Source organism: Symphodus melops (assembly GCF_947650265.1).
Source record: "Symphodus melops genome assembly, chromosome: 19".
Taxonomy (NCBI): domain Eukaryota; kingdom Metazoa; phylum Chordata; class Actinopteri; order Labriformes; family Labridae; genus Symphodus; species Symphodus melops.
In genome coordinates this window covers 830065-846712 of record NC_136709.1, presented here as the reverse complement: position 1 = coordinate 846712, position 16648 = coordinate 830065, and the positions used below count along the sequence as shown (strand labels likewise).

Sequence of the window (16648 nt, the reverse complement as noted above, 5' to 3'; positions counted from 1 at the left end):
GTGAGGAGAGCGGACACTTCATGGTTTACTCATCCAGGATCTTATTGAGCCGAGTCAACAGCTCGTAATCCTCCCGTTTTATTTGAGCTCTGTGCAACTCGTAGAAAAAAAATTTATTTCAGGGTCAGGGTTAGAAAAACAGCTGGAGCGTCACACACACTCGACGCTGCACGCTGCTGGCTCTTTGTTTGATAGAGATCGTTAAAGGATTATATTTACAGTTTAAACAGGCTTGTATTAGAGGTGCAGGTACTTAGACACGAAGGAAAGTACTGTACAGTTTTTTGTTTTTTTTGCAAAATCATGCACAGACTCCAGACGATTTCACAACAGATGATTTACGTCAACGTGCTGAAAAACGCCATGAAACCGTCAAACAAACCAGCGTCTGATCAGCACCATGGACAGCAGCTGCAGCAGCACATGTATCCACCTCTGAGTCGGTTTTAAGCACTTTTCACTGCATCAGGATTTATTGCTTTAATACCTCGAATACAGTTATTGCAAAAAAGTTTAAAAAAATTCCCATTTACAATGGAAAGTGCGACAGCAATGGCGTCATCATCGGCGTTCGGCGAGGCAGCAAGAGTGTGAACGAAGAGCTCAAAACACAACACAGAAGAACAATTTCAGATTTGAGGTCAAAGGTCATCTTTGTGGAGATGTAGATGAATGAAACTGATCTGAGGACTTGGTCGACTGATGGGAAAGTTTAGAGACTTAAACCAGCAGTGCTGTCAGTTGCCCCCCCCCCCCCTTTTTTTTTTTTTAAAGACCGCATCTCCCATGAGCCCCTTTGGCTGCTGAACAGGATTGATGGAGTTGACTTTAATAATCCCTCTCTATGATTCTTAATAGCTAGTAAACACATGAACAGTCTTCAGTCATGGTGAACTAGAACACTAAGCGTACCGCAGTGATCTATTCATTAGCTTAGCAGCGACACAAGAGCAAAATGCTAATGAGTGTACGTTACTTAATGTTCAACAATAACAAGGGGACTTATAAGTGGGTGTTTTGTCTTTGCCATAAACTCATAAACTAAACATTTGGCATGCTAATTATACAGTCACCAGTCTAAACCTACTCTGTTTCATAAATGAACTTCTCAGTGTTAAAAATATGCGCTCCTTCAGCAGTGAGGCGCCTTTTTCTTTTCTTTTTTTTTTTTAACTTAAAGGCTCTTTTTGATTCTGAAGGTTTGTATCAGTGCTGTTCAAATACTGGTGGTTATATTTAGAGTCATTAGAAGGAAGAAGGCGAGAGAAGAAGATTTAAAGCTTCAGGGATCTGAGCTACAGATGGCAGAGACTCGAGCCTGGAAGGAAACAGAAACTCTGCGGGGAAATCAGTCGTCACTCCAACAGTTTCAGACTCAGACACCAACAGACAGACAGAGAGCTTCTATCAAGTCAAATATTGTACTGTATGTGAAGATCAGACAACTGTACTGCTGCACGCTCCTTTGTTTCAGAGGTAAATATGACTCACAACCAGCAGTAAAGTTTCAGTTTACAAGTGGCTCCCCATTAGGGTCCCATCAATTTTTACAGCAGAAATCAACATGTTAACTTTAGCTTTGTTCACCCTGCGTCCACCTCGTGTCTGAGTGCCAGCGTGCATTTTAAGTTGTTTTAAATGAGAGAGCGTTTCCAGGAGCAGACGACCGCCCGGAGAAAAAGTCATGTGCCCAGTAGAGCTGGGAAAATAAACAGTCATGTGAAAATTGAGATTCTTATCTTCTGAGATTTTAAGTAGATTTCTAACTTAAATTTTATTTATTTATTTTCCAGCTGATCAGTCTCTTCCTGCTTAGTGCTAATGCTAGCTCAGTAGAATGCCAAACAAGAAACTCAATGAAAAACAGACTTTGAATTATGAATCTAGAATCTGTTTGAATCAAACGCAGCCAGAACAGGTAGAAACCTGAGTGGAAAAAAACCAAACAAAAAACACCAGGTAGACAAAACAGAGCTTTAAGAGGTATTGATTAATTGACATAATCCGGGGCGGGACTGAATTTACTGACCGTTTGTGTGTCTTCTCCCCAGGGGTCACATCGCTTCAGCTCTGATCTCGTTTCCATCGAGATTCATCAAAGTTAAGTTTGAGACGGCCGTTATTGATTGGCTTCAGAACAAATTCAACAGTAGATTTCAGATGTTGTATTGACGGATCTCTAGAAGAACTGCCAGGACGCTGTTGGAGGAGAGCTCTCATATCAATGAAATCAATCAAAATAAATCAGGACCAAGTAACTCCAGTAAATTCTTGGTACAGCAGAGGGGACTTCAGGTCAGATTTACCTTAACAGGTGACGATGTCAACTTTATTCTCACTAACTAAATAAATAACTGATCTGATTCAAACATGTTATTGGTACATAAAATAATTATCTTAATAAAACTCTGCAGTTTTTGGATCAGCTTACTTTTTTCCCATCACAGAGACAGAGAAGAAACTAAAGTCTGAAAAGTGCCTGCTTCTTCAACTGATCACCAGCCAACATGCACTGAGAGATAACACACACACACACACACACACACACACACACACACACACACACACACACACTGGCCTGCCCCTGAGTGCCCTCCTGCCCCCTGTAGAGGGCAGAACTCTGCCAAAACACCTCAGGCTGCATGTCTGTATCAGAGGAGAGCAAACAGGGAGGGAGGGAGGAGGGGGAGGCTGTGGTGACTAAAGTGGCATTTCCAGAGTGCATCACTAGATGCCTCCCCCCCTCACACTCACTGCATCACTCCCCCCCACACACACACCCCCCAAACACACACACACACACACACACCCCCAGGCCTCGTAAAATTGGACTTATGGCTGTGTTGCCAGCATAAATAAGTCCCTTTGATAGTTAGCGCAGGAAGTTACGACCCCCCCGGGTACGGCGGGGGACAGTGGCAGGGCGGCGTCTGGTGGTGGCTCGCCCGCCGCCCCGTGGCTCTGATCCTCGCGCCGATTCAGGGCACGCTCTCTTCATTACCGCCGGCCACCGGGGACTTGTTTTTTCTGCAAGATTAATGAGTGCTGCGGAAATTCTCCAGCGCGACTCGATAATTAAGTCTTTGTTTATCAAAAAACAAGTTATATTAGGAGACGGAAATTCACAGTAATTATTCATAATCCTAACAATTCAAGTGTAGCTACCTCATTTGCCTGTGTAATTCTGCTTTTTAATTTCTGGAATATATTTGCATATTAATTTTGCCCATCGGCTGCTGCTGGGGCGCTGACAGTTTCTTTTCTTTTTTTTTTTCCTCCCCCCCTCCCTCGGTGTGATGTTGTTCGGGGGGGTGAGGCTCAGTTGGGTGGCATTTCAGCATGGGTGTAATGATAAATTATGAATTTTTCTAATTTGATGCATAATGAAGTAACCCCTTACAAGCCACTTCCTCTCTCTGTGTCACTGATCCTTCCTCTCCGCCCCCCCCCCTTCTCTCTCACCCCTCCCTCCATAAGCACCTTCAGCCATGTGGTCATTAGGGGTGGAGGAGCCACGTCTCGTCGCTCTGACAGGCTGTCTGCTGGAGGACGAGGACGAGGAGTTCAGCAGCCATCGGCCAACATGACATCCTGTCCAAACCCTCTGCTGAGGAGGAGAGGCCTGGCACACGTCCTCCTCCTCCTCTCTTTCAATCCATCTCCACATGCTTCCCTTATTTCACCCTTCTTCTCTCCACTTTCTCTGCACATTTTTACTCCCGGTCTCTCCTCATTTGCTCCTCTTGCCTCGCTCACTGTACTTTCCTCTCCTCTTCTCCTTTACGTCTTTCATTCTGTTTGTTTTCCTCTCTCTCTACTTTTAATCAATCACCGTTCCACTTATTTGATTCTTTTCCTCTCTGGTCTCCTTTTCCTTTCTTACTTCTATCCTCTGTTTCCTCCTTTCCCTACTTGATTCCCTTTTCCGTACACCTCTGCTTCTCTTCCTCGCCCTCTAACTTCATATTTTGCCGTCCTCTCTTCTCGTCTTTTTTGCTCAACTTCTGTCACCTCCTCTTCTTCCTTTTTGGTCGGTCCTCCCTTCCCTGTAAGTTTCACTTCTTCCTCCCTTATTTCTCCTTTTTCAACCCTCTTTTCTTCTTTTACCTTCTTGCCCTCTCTCTTTCATTCTCTTCTATATACACCTTTCTTTTCCCACTTTTCTCCTCTGACTCTCTTCCTGTGTCTGTCTCTGTTGACCCTCTCTCCCCTCCTTTCGCTGCCTCCTCTTCTTCATCGACCCCCCCTCATCTTCTTTGAGTCTTCTCCTTCCCCTCCGTCTCATTTCTTTTACTTCCTGTCTTTTCTTTTCCTTAATCACTCTTTAATCCAGCTCTCGTCTCATTTTCCCTCCTGCCCCTCATTTGGCTCTCCTTCCCTCTCACCTCTTCTCCTTCCTCCTCACCTCTCTCCACGTCCTTCCCTGTTTCATCTCTCACTCTGCTCATCGTTTCTTCTACATCGTCTTGCATCTTTTTATTCGTGTTTCCTCCGTCATCACTCCTAACATTTTTGTTCTGCATCCGTTTCCTCTCTGATAATCTACAGTTTCTCCTCTTCCTCCTGAAGCTGTGTGGAGCGACTCCTCTCCCTGTTTGTGTTTATCTGTGTGTGTGTGTGTGTGTGTGTGTGTGTGTCAGTGTGTGTGTGTTGTATGTTTCTCTGAGGACGAGTTCGGACCCTCTCGTCCTTGATGAAAACGTCTCGTCGTCTCTCTGACATCTGTTTAAGTGTCGGACTGCAGCGTTTGTCGAGTGTTAATCGTTACACTGCGCTGACTTCTGCTGTCATCAGAGAATGAATATTGATGCTCTGAAGCCCTGAGGTGCATGCTGGGAGATACACTTCACATGTAAAAACAACCATGCAGCATATTAGAGTCTCACACACACACACACATCTATGATGTTCAACGGGGAGTGACCTTTGACCTGCTCCTGTAAGTAAATCCAGAGAAGCAGCTGCTTTATGTCAGACCTTTTCCTTTATTTCATCGTTTTCGTTATCGTCACTTTTTTTATTTGTTCTCGCTGTAGATATCGGTTTCTTTTCAACGCATGGCGTCGCTCTGACGTCGCTCTATCTCTCCTCCGTGTAAATGTCACAGATTAAACTGCAGCATATTGTCGGATCAGATGCACTGGAGTAGAACCTCTGCTGTTTTCTGTTGTATAAAAGCAGACATGTTGTCACCCCTATTAGACGTGGCTGGTGTTGATGCGAGTGATCTCTTTGACCTCGGGGAGCGGCGGCCTGGTTCTCGGATTAGACGCCGTGGTCCGTGCATGCTCTCCTTCTATTTGCAGAGAGTCAAAGTTCAGACGCGGCACAACAATTTATGCATAACGCTGTCCGTCATGCCAGCCTGCTTCATGTGAAACCTTCTGAATAATCATGGAGGAGACGCGGAGAGAGGGGTGGGTCATTGGCGAGTGGCGAGGAGTCATCGGGCATGCTGGCGACCCGTAATGTGCGAACGGATGGCGGCGACATGACCTGGTAATTACGAGGTGTCAAAGCGTCCTGCTGCCACCACATAGGGCTGGCTCTGAACCCGGGTGACACAGCAGGGCGAGGGTGCGAGGGTCAGGTCAAGCAGGATGACACCTCATAATCAGCAGAGGTGACATCTGAATGAAACACAACGCCTGATGTCACTGTGCAGAGATGCAGTCAGAGCGCCTGAACCCCCCCCCCCCCCCCCCCCCCCCCCCCCACTAGTACCCCAACCCGCTCAGGTTCGGGATGGACCCTCGTGTCTCTTCATCGAGGACGCCACGTGTTTCTGTAGAGCGCCTCATGTGTGGAGGCTTTATTCTTTGTTGCAGCGGCGGACGCTAGTTCAATACCAACCTTTAGCTGCATTTCTTCCCCCCAACTCAATCCATCTGTTGTATCTCTCTTTTATTTGTTTTTATTTAGTAGGGACGATGAATATTAAAAAAAAAAAAACATTTCTGTAAATACACAAAACTCAAATTTTCGTCTGTTGTGGCCAGATTAGAGAAGATTTTAGAATCTGATAAGGACAAACAAAAAGCAGGTCCAGACGATTAATAATCTGACCAATCAAAACATCAAGAAATTATCAAAAGCTAAACTGAAATGTCCAGCGGGGGGAACCAATATGAAATGAATTGGTTGGTGGACTCAACCAATCATACGCCAGCGTAAAGTAGACGTACATTTAGATGAAACTTATTGTGTTCTTTAAGTTTGAGATGACGTTTTAACTCTTCAGGATTTTTGGAAATTGTGAAAACTGAAGGACAAATGTTGGATTAGATGTTTTTCCATTCAGCAGCGGAAGGAGAAATTGAGTCTCCTCTGCAAGTATAGGAACGCTTTTTTCCTGTTTGTCCACATAGATGAACATGTTGACCCGCTCTCGTATCAAGCAACAAAACACGATATTATTCGCTGTCTCTTTGGAGGAAAACACTCGCTGAAACGCTCGCCGTGCGCGTCCGTCAGTGGAGCTGACACCGTGACACCAAGTTCCCTCCGAGCTGCGGGACAAACTGCACCTTCAGCTCTGCACTTCAGCCGCCTGTCTGCTGCCACCGCCGGGGTGAGAGGCTGTCGAGTGGAGCGGGAGGGCGAGAGAGGTGCACACACACACACACACAGGAGAGAGAGAGCGAGGGGGGAGCTGTTGAAGTTGAAGCCTGTTCTTTTGTGGCGCCCTGCCTTCTGATCATTTACATCAAGTTGACATTCGGAGAGTTTACTCTGGGGTCTGTAATTGTATTCTTTTGCCAGTTCTGCATTGCCAACCGTGAAAATGGAATCTTATCAACCCTGACCAATTTTTAATGTACAAAATGAATTGGCAGGGGTTCAAAAAAAAAGAGAGCTACAATTCAAATCAGGTGAATGATACACAGCATTTTTTTTTCAGTGAGTGATTGAGCCCCCCCCCCCCCCAACCTCCCACCACCTTATCACCCCGCCTGCATTCAACTATCACATTACACCAGATTTATTTTTCTTTCAAAGCAAGGGCGAGCACAGGAGGGGGCAACTTGAGGTAAAATAAAAAAAAAAAAGCAATGTGTGTGTTTCTGTGAGTGTGTGTTCATGCATGCTTGTCTGTTTGTGGATATACATATCTGTGTGGATTCTGCATGTGTGTAGTGTAAGAAGTGTGAGGGGGGGGGGGGGGGGCGCGACATGTTAAATCTGCACATATTCGCAGCACTGAGTTAATAGGACTGATGACCTGCAACAAAACCAAAGTTACACAACTGAGACGTTCTGTGCAGCGATGTAAGTGAACTATGAGGCACACATACACGGTCGGGAATCCAGTTTAGAAGGTCAACATATATCCAGCGCTCTCCCTTATGTGTGCTCAAAGTTTTTCCTTCTTCATGGAGTTCGTTAGAACGCGGGGAAATCGGGTCCGTCAATAATAACTCTATCTCTCCTCAGTGGAAGTTTTCTGGTGATGATCTCAAACCTCCAGACCACAGAGATGAACCTCTTCAGTATTCCAGTCCTGATCTCCACACAGATGATGAGAAAGAGGGGACCGCACTGGAGGAAAAAAAAAAACAAAGGGAGTAAAATGAAAGCCATACATATGTTCAGATCGCAGCAGTAATAAAGATTAAGTAGAAGTTAATGGCATCCTCAGTCATGCTCGTGGAGGTAATCTCTCTTTTTTAAATCAAAATTAGATTTGGAGGGGAGGAACAAACAGGGGGTGAGACTTTGGCGTAATATTTTAATCAAATTGTCATGAGTGAGTGGATACAATTAGGGAGGCTGTCAGTCACCAAGGCAGGGACCCTGTTGTTGTTCAGCTGGAGAGGAAGCTGAAGGGGGAGGGGAGGGGGGAGGATAGGACGAACCCTGGATGAAAACGGGAGTGTAATAAGTAAGAGGGCATCTTCAGTACTTTTAAAAACAGCAGGTTATCATTTTAATAAATCCTCATCAAAGTCGGTAAATCATAAACGAGAAACACAAATTCAGAAAAAGATCAGAGTCGAAGTGGAGAATCAAATCATCACTTTTGACATCAACATTTCCAATTTCTAAAAATCCCAAATCTTAGAGTCGTAATGTGACGTGTCGCAACTGTGAAAGAGCCGCCATGACAGACACGACTTGTTTATCGTTGCCGTGGAAACACAGCATGCTGCTTTCTGTTGCTGTGTGGTGCTGCTGTGACATTTTCTCTCCTTCGGGTCGGTTTACCCTGCGCGCCTTCACTCCGATCAACTCAGAGGTCATTTTCATCGGGCATGGTGCGAACAGGCAGTAGCAGAAAGAATCACTCCCTTGATTCCCCGCCAGCCTTCACTTCCTTTTTTTTTTATAGCTTGAGAGCCCCCTGGTGGATTTACATTGTGTGTTTAAGTGGGGTGCACGCTAAATGTTAATCTCGCAAGATGTAATTGGATCTCCCCTTATTTCCAGTTATCGCCCTCCACAATGTAAATAGGCTGACACAAACTTAAAGCTTTGGAGCTGTGACCCTGTATCACTGGTGCACAGGAGCTCAATGCCGCTAAATTTAAAGAAGCGTTGACACCTGTGCAAGAATAAAAGATAAAAATAGAAACATATCCTGCGATATAAGACATCGTGTAAAAAACTCTTCAAGGTGAGAAAATACAATGAAACTCAGACATGTACTAAGATATAAGGAAATCTAACTTCTTAATAAGAGCATCTTAAAAAGTAGATAATTACAACTTGATGTAGAACATAGATTCAAACCTTGTGTAACGCTAAAAGACAAAAAAAATGAAGTTATTAAAAACAGAAGAAGGAAGTTGGGCTAAAAGAGGTGAGATAAAACAAGCAAACCACGAATCCATGATGTTCCTCCCTCTCAGCGTGACGCCTTCTTCTCGCTTTCATTTCCTCTCATCCGCTCTTTTGCATGAGTACTCTGAAGCCTAAACAAGTGTGAAAACGCTCGCTTATTAGCCCTGGTTGGGCCAGGGCAGGCTCTCCCCCGTTATCTGCTCATGGAGAGATAATCAATTTGTGACATACCTAAAGAGGAGCAGGGTTGGTTTCCCTTAATTGGGCCATTACTGGAGCAAGAGGCATTGACTAACGAGAGAGAGGGCTCTGTTATTATTACCCCGACACGGCATTATTTTTCCCTCCGCTAGCTTCATTGGCTGGTTTCTCACCCCTCAGTAGAGAAGCAAAAACAAATCCCCTTTTTTTAGAAGATGATCTGAGACGATTTGATGCTCTAACCATGAGTGAATTAATCTCTCCTCAAAATAAAAAGCGTCCCTTTTGCAGACGATGTGCCGCTCTGTATTCTCCACATTAGAACATCCTCATGTAACCTCCCTTGAAGAGGGCTCAAACGTTACGTCTGATTTGTTTGTACAAGTCATTACATGTTTACACTAATCCATCTTCTCCAACCAACAACACCCACATCCCTATGCTCCTCCTGTTCATGTTGGATGTACAGTAATTATGATTTATCAAATTAATTTGTCAGAGCCAATCCATCACTGAACGTGCAAGGTGCTAAAGAGCAAATTGACATGTTAGCACACACACACACACACACACACACACACACACAGGACAGGTATCTCCTCCAACATTTGCTACAACTAATTAAACACAATGGATGTCAGATGGAGTGACTGATGCCGGGTGTGATGGCGGCAACAAAAAAAAAAAATCAACTCAAGCAAGACCAGAAAGTGAAAGCACCGTGCGACAATGAGGGAGGCGTTTACAGCCGGCCAGACGCTTCATTCCTCGCTGCTCTTTTACGATTCATTTAGCTGCCACTGAAATTGAGAAAAATGCAGAGATCCTGGTGATGTGATGTGTTGTTAATGCTCCGACAGCATTTTTGATTCGTTAGAACTTTGGTGCACATGAAGCGGCGGGGGGAGGGGGAGGCAGATATCCTTTTCTCAACCTGCATAATCAGTAAGAGGAGGGTGCTTTATTCCCTTGGGTTGTGTGTTTGGATTTTATTTGAGTATAGTTATTATCATACAGCAGGTAAAGACCCGTTTCTATCATGTACTGCATGCATCTCTTCGAAGCTTAACAGGAATTTTGGACAGTTTATCTGAAATTCTTTCCCTGTGCTGGAACCTTAAACTCACAGATTTAGATCACAGACCTCTCGGTGATTCGATTAGGCTACCGTGTTGCCCAATCTCATTGTGTGTTGTGCTATCATTGATCTAATTCGTCTTTTTTGCATCTTTATTTGATGGTTCAAGCTGCAAAGAGACGGGAAATATGATGGAACAAGAGTCAGGGCTGATGTGGCTCACCTGGTTGAGTGGAGGGTTCCAGCTCCTGCAGCAACACGTCTGTGTCCTTGGATCAAACACTCACCCCAATTTGCACCCTGCTGCTTCTTCATCGGCATTAGTTACTTCTGATGGTCACTCACACCGTCAGTGTGTGAATGTGTACGTTTGACCTGCGGTGTTAAAAGCACTTTGAGTATTCAGAAGACCACAAAAGAACGAGTCAAGCTCAGGTTCATTTACATGCACTGAAGGTTCTGCGCTGCAACAGTAAGTTCCTCATCTTGTGTTTTACCACATACCGCTGGAATTTTTGCTGTTGGTCGTTTTTATGACTAAAAGGCAAAGTAGCTTTGTGACAAATTGATTTGTTCTGTCTTTTTTTAAATCATGGGGTTAAATGGTGAAGAAACACATTTCAAGGGAACTCCTTAAAGTCCAACGAGCAGCCCCTCTGTGTCCCAAAGGATAATTAAATCCATCACCTTTCTTAATGTTGCTACATTTAAAAAATATGAACGTGGATTTTCTGGTTTGATAAAGATTAGTCAACCCAAATGTGTCCATTATTGCCCAACCTCACCTGTTAACTTTATGGCTGTTTACCAGCTTTTAAACATTTTAACAATCACATTACAGATTCCAAATTATCTTCAGCTGAAGAGCACTTAAACCTCGAGCTATGGCCGTGTCTGTTGGCGAAGATGTTTTAGACCCTCCTAGCAAACAGTAAAGTCACCGTGTGATAAACAGCCACTGAGGACGGAGCAGTAAACACCGCAGGCAGGGCAGTAAAAGTAAATGGGACGTCGTCTGCATCGATGAAGCGGCCCATTGATCAGGAGGGAAACATACTGTAGATATTTACCGACGGGTCTGTCAATGCTGGACAGACAGCGCTGCATTGAGGAGGGAAATGTGCATTCAAAGACGCTCCCCACTCAACGGTCAGTAAGTCAGCATGTCAGATGCAGCATCCCTTTTTGTTTTATCACTGCCGTTTTAAGAATTTAGAATGACAAACAAGATTCCTCAAGTATTAAATATTAAATAGCCACAAAATTTTAGTTTTTACAGCAGAAATAAAATAGTTTACAACCTGGTACAAATAAAAACAAAATATGGTCTGATCAGTTATTGTCATCACTGGGACAAAGAATGAGTTTGAGCCGTTTGAGTTTTTATATCTTGTTTTGTTGTTTTAGTTCTTTTTCCCCCCAGTGTGTTTCCCTGTTTGTTCGTGTTTATTAGTTCAGTCTTAAATATTTTCTGATTTTATATTATAGTTCTAGTCTTCAGTTTTAATGTGTTCCTTTGTGTATATTTAATATTGTTTCCTGTTTCACTTGAGTTTAAGGTTTAGTGTTTCTTAGTTTAGTCTTAAGTGTTTCCTGTTTTATTTTGCTGTTTTGTTTTCAAAAATATGTTTCGTTTGGCTCAGCTGGGATAGAGCAGTCTCCATGGACTGGCACCTGCCTGGCCATTTCTTCTGGTAGTCATGGAGGCCAAAGAAAGAAGAAGTGGCCGACTCCTGATGACGTCCTTTCAGTGGTCCGGCTGACGTCTGACATCCCCTCGGTGGTCCGGCCAACTCCCGACGTTCCCTCGGCGGTCTGGTCTGTTCTGAAATGGAAGGTCCATCCTGTTTCCCCATCGGAGGTCTGTCTGACTCCTGACATCCACTTGGTGGTCCGGCCGACTCTTGCTGATGTCCATTCGGTGGTCCCCCTGACTTCTGACCCTCCCACTGCCGTCCAGCAGATGTTCCCTTGGCTGACTGGCTCGTTCCTAATTTTCCCTCGGCGGTCCGGCTGACTTCTGATTTTCTCTCCGTGGTCCAGTCAACTCCTGACGTTATCCCCTCAGTGGTCCAGCCGACTCATGACGTCTCCTTGGCGGTCCGGCCCACTCATGACGTCTCCTCGGCGGTCTGGCCGACTCCAGATTTTCCCTCGGCGGTCTGGTCGACTCCGGATTTTCCCTTGGCGGTCCGGCTGACTCCTGATTTTCCCTCAGCGGTCCGGCTGACTCCTGATTTTCTCTCCGTGGTCCAGTCAACTCCTGACGTTATCCCCTCGGCGATCCAGCCCACTTATGACGTCTCCTCGGCGGTCCGGCCAACTCCAGATTTTCCCTCGGCGGTCTGGCCGACTCCTGATTTTCCCTCTGTGGTCCGGCTGACTCCTGATTTTCCCTCTGCGGTCCGGCTGACTCCTGATTTTCTCTCCGCGGTAGTCCGGCTGACTTCTGACGTTCCCTCAGCGGTCCGGCTGACTCCTGATTTTCCCTCAGCGGTTCGGCCAACTCCTGATTTTCCCTCGGCGGTCCAGTCAACTCTAAACGACATCCCCTCGGTTGTCCAGTCGACTCATGACATCTCCTTGGCGGTCCGGTCGACTCCTGATTTTCCCTCGGCGGTCCGGCCGACTCCTGATTTTTCCCTCGGCCTGTCCGGCTGACTCCTGATTTTCCCTCGGCCTGTCCGGCTGACTCCTGATTTTCCCTCGGCGGTCCGGCTGACTCCTGATTTTCTCTCCGTGGTCCAGTCAACTCCTGACGTTTTCCCCTCGGCGATCCAGCCCACTTATGACGTCTCCTCGGTGGTCCGGCTGACTCCTGACGTTCCCTCGGTGGTCCGGCCGACTCTTGATTTTTTTCCCTCGGCGGTCCGGCCAACTCCTGATTTTCCCTTGGTGGTCTGGCAAACTCCTGATTATCCCTCGGCGATCCAGCCCACTCCTGATGTTCCCTCGGCGGTCCGGCCGACTCCTGACCTTCCCTCGGCGGTTCGGCTGACTCCTCATTTTGTGTTGGCGGTCCAGTCAACTCCTGACGTTATCCTCTCGGTGGTCCGGCCGACTCTTGTTGATGTCCATTCGGTGGTCCCCCTGACTTCTGACACTCCCACTGCCGTCCAGCAGATGTTCCCTTGGCCGACTGGCTCGTTCCTAATTTTCCCTCGGCGGTCCGGCTGACTCCTAATTTTCCCTCGGCGGTCCGGCTGACTTCTGATTTTCTCTCCGCGGTCAAGTCAACTCATGACGTTATCCCCTCGGTGGTCCAGCCGACTCATGACGTCTCCTTGGCGGTCCGGCCCACTCATGACGTCTCCTCGGCGGTCTGGCCGACTCCAGATTTTCCCTCGGCGGTCTGGCCGACTCCTGATTTTTCCCTTGGCCTGTCCAGCTGACTCCTGATTTTCTCTCTGCGGTCCGGCTGACATCTCATTATCTCTCCGCAGTCCAGTCAACTGCTGATGTTATCCCCTCGGTGATCCAGCCCATATATGACGTTTCCTCTGCGGTTCGGCTGACTCCTGATATTCCCTCGGCGGTCCGGCCGACTCCTGATTTTTTTCCCTCGGCGGTCCGGCCAACTCCAGATTTTCCCTCGGCGGTCTGGCCGACTCCTGATTTTCCCTTTGTGGTCCGGCCGACTCCTGATTTTCCCTCTGCGGTCCGGCTGACTCCTGATTTTCTCTCCGCGGTAGTCCGGCTGACTTCTGACGTTCCCTCAGCGGTCCGGCTGACTCCTGATTTTCCCTCAGCGGTCCGGCCAACTCCTGATTTTCCTTCGGCGGTCTGGCAGACTCCTGATTTTCCCTCGGCGGTCCGGCTGACTCCTGATTTTCCTTTTGTGGTCCGGCCGACTCCTGATTTTCCCTTGGCGGTCTGGCAAAGTCCTGATTTTCCTTCGGTGGTCTGGCTGACTCCTGATTTTCTCTCCGTGGTCCAGTCAACTCCTGACATCTCCTTGGCGGTCCGGCTGACTCCTGATTTTCCCTCAGCGGTCCGGCTGACTCCTGATTTTCCCTCTGTGGTCCGGCCGACTCCTGATTTTCCCTCTGCGGTCCGGCTGACTCCTGATTTTCTCTCTGCGGTAGTCCGGCTGACTTCTGACGTTCCCTCAGCGGTCCGGCTGACTCCTGATTTTCCCTCAGCGGTCCGGCCAACTCCTGATTTTCCTTCGGCGGTCTGGCTGACTCCTGATTTTCTCTCCGTGGTCTGGCAAACTCCTGATCATCCCTCGGCGATCCAGCCCACTCCTGATGTTCCCTCGGCGGTCCGGCCGACTCCTGACCTTCCCTCGGCGGTTCGGCTGACTCCTCATTTTGTCTTGGCGGTCCAGTCAACTCCTGACGTTATCCTCTTGGTGGTCCGGCCGACTCTTGTTGATGTCCATTCGGTGGTCCCCCTGACTTCTGACACTCCCACTGCCGTCCAGCAGATGTTCCCTTGGCCGACTGGCTCGTTCCTAATTTTCCCTCGGCGGTCCGGCTGACTCCTGATTTCCCCTCGGCAGTCTGGCCGACTCCTGATTTCCCCTTGGCGGTCCGGCTGACTCCTAATTTTCCCTCGGCGGTCAAGTCAACTCATGACGTTATCCCCTCGGTGGTCCAGCCGACTCATGACGTCTCCTTGGCGGTCCGGCCCACTCAGGACGTCTCCTCGGCGGTCCGGCCAACTCCTGATTTTCCTTCGGTGGTCTGGCTGACTCCTGATTTTCTCTCCGTGGTCCAGTCAACTCCTGACATCTCCTTGGCGGTCCGGCTGACTCCTGATTTTCCCTCAGCGGTCCGGCTGACTCCTGATTTTCCCTCTGTGGTCCGGCCGACTCCTGATTTTCCCTCCTGCGGTCCGGCTGACTCCTGATTTTCTCTCTGCGGTAGTCCGGCTGACTTCTGACGTTCCCTCAGCGGTCCGGCTGACTCCTGATTTTCCCTCAGCGGTCCGGCCAACTCCTGATTTTCCTTCGGCGGTCTGGCTGACTCCTGATTTTCTCTCCGTGGTCCAGTCAACTCCTGACATCTCCTTGGCGGTCCGGCCGACTCCTGATTTTCCCTCGGCGGTCCGGCTGACTCCTGATTTTCCATCGGCGGTCCGGCTGACTCCTGATTTTCCCTTGGCGGTCTGGCCGACTCCTGATTTTCCCTTTGTGGTCCGGCCGACTCCTGATTTTCCCTTGGCGGTCTGGCCGACTCCTGATTTTCCCTTTGTGGTCCGGCCGACTCCTGATTTTCTCTCCGCGGTAGGCCGGCTGACTTCTGACGTTCCCTCAGCGGTCCGGCTGACTCCTGATTTTCCCTCAGCGGTCCGGCCAACTCCTGATTTTCCTTCGGCGGTCTGGCAGACTGCTGATTTTCCCTCGGCGGTCCGGCTGACTCCTGATTTTCCCTTTGTGGTCCGGCTGACTCCTGATTTTCCCTTGGCGGTCTGGCAAACTCCTGACGTCTCCTCGGCGGTCCGGCCAACTCCAGATTTTCCCTCGGCGGTCTGGCCGACTCCTGATTTTCCCTTTGTGGTCCGGCAGACTCCTGATTTTCCCTCTGCGGTCTGGCTGACTCCTGATTTTCTCTCCGCGGTAGTCCGGCTGACTTCTGACGTTCCCTCAGCGGTCCGGCTGACTCCTGATTTTCCCTCAGCGGTCCGGCCAACTCCTGATTTTCCTTCGGTGGTCTGGCTGACTCCTGATTTTCTCTCCGTGGTCCGGCCAACTCCTGATTTTCCTTCGGTGGTCCGGCTGACTCCTGATTTTCCCTCGGCGGTCCGGCCGACTCCTGATTTTCCCTTGGCGGTCCGGCCGACTCCTGATTTTTCCCTCGGCCTGTCCGGCTGACTCCTGATTTTCCCTCGGCGGTCCGGCCGACTCCTGATTTTTCCCTCGGCCTGTCCGGCTGACTCCTGATTTTCTCTCTGCGGTCTGGCTGACATCTCATTTTCTCTCCGCAGTCAACTGCTGATGTTATCCCCTCGGCGATCCAGCCCATATATGACGTTTCCTTGGCGGTTCGGCTGACTCTTGATATTCCCTCGGCGGTCCAGGTGACTCATGACGTCTCCTCAGTTGTCTGGCTAACTCCTGATGTTACCTTGGCAGTCCGGCTGACTCCTGATTTTCCCTCGGCGGTCCAGTCAACTCCTGACGACAATCCCTTGGCGGTCCGACCAACTCCTGACGTTTCCTCTGCGGTCCGGCCGACTCCTGATTTTCCCCCGGCAGTCCAGTCAACTCCTAACGATATCCCCTCGGCGGTCTAGCCGACTCATGACGTCTCCTTGGCGGTCGGGCCGACTCTTGACGTTCCCTCAGCGGTCCGGCCGATTCCTGATTTTCCCTCAGCGGTCTGGCCGACTCCTGATTTGCTCTCGGCGGTCCGGCTGACATCTCATTTTCTCTCCGCAGTCCAGTCAACTGCTGATGTTATCCCCTCGGCGATCCAGCCAACATATGACGTTTCCTCGGCGGTTCGGCTGACTCCTGATATTCCCTCGGCGGTCCGGCTGACATCTCATTTTCTCTCCGCGGTCCAGTCAACTGCTGACGTTTTCCCCTCGGCGATCCAGTCCACATATGACGTCTCCTCGGTGGTCTGGCTGACTCCTGAT

At 48.5% G+C, this 16648-nt stretch overlaps 1 protein-coding gene across 1 annotated transcript; it reads right to left on the bottom strand.

Annotated features, from left to right (window-relative positions):
* Window positions 1-14403: 14403 nt before the first annotated feature.
* Window positions 14404-16427, bottom strand: LOC306840806 (uncharacterized protein; the record flags this gene model as incomplete). Its single annotated transcript, XM_079370346.1, has 4 exons — window positions 14404-14606; window positions 14848-15829; window positions 16132-16274; window positions 16343-16427. 4 exons carry the CDS (start codon window positions 16425-16427, stop codon window positions 14404-14406), a joined length of 1413 nt encoding a protein of 470 aa, XP_079226472.1.
* Window positions 16428-16648: the final 221 nt, after the last annotated feature.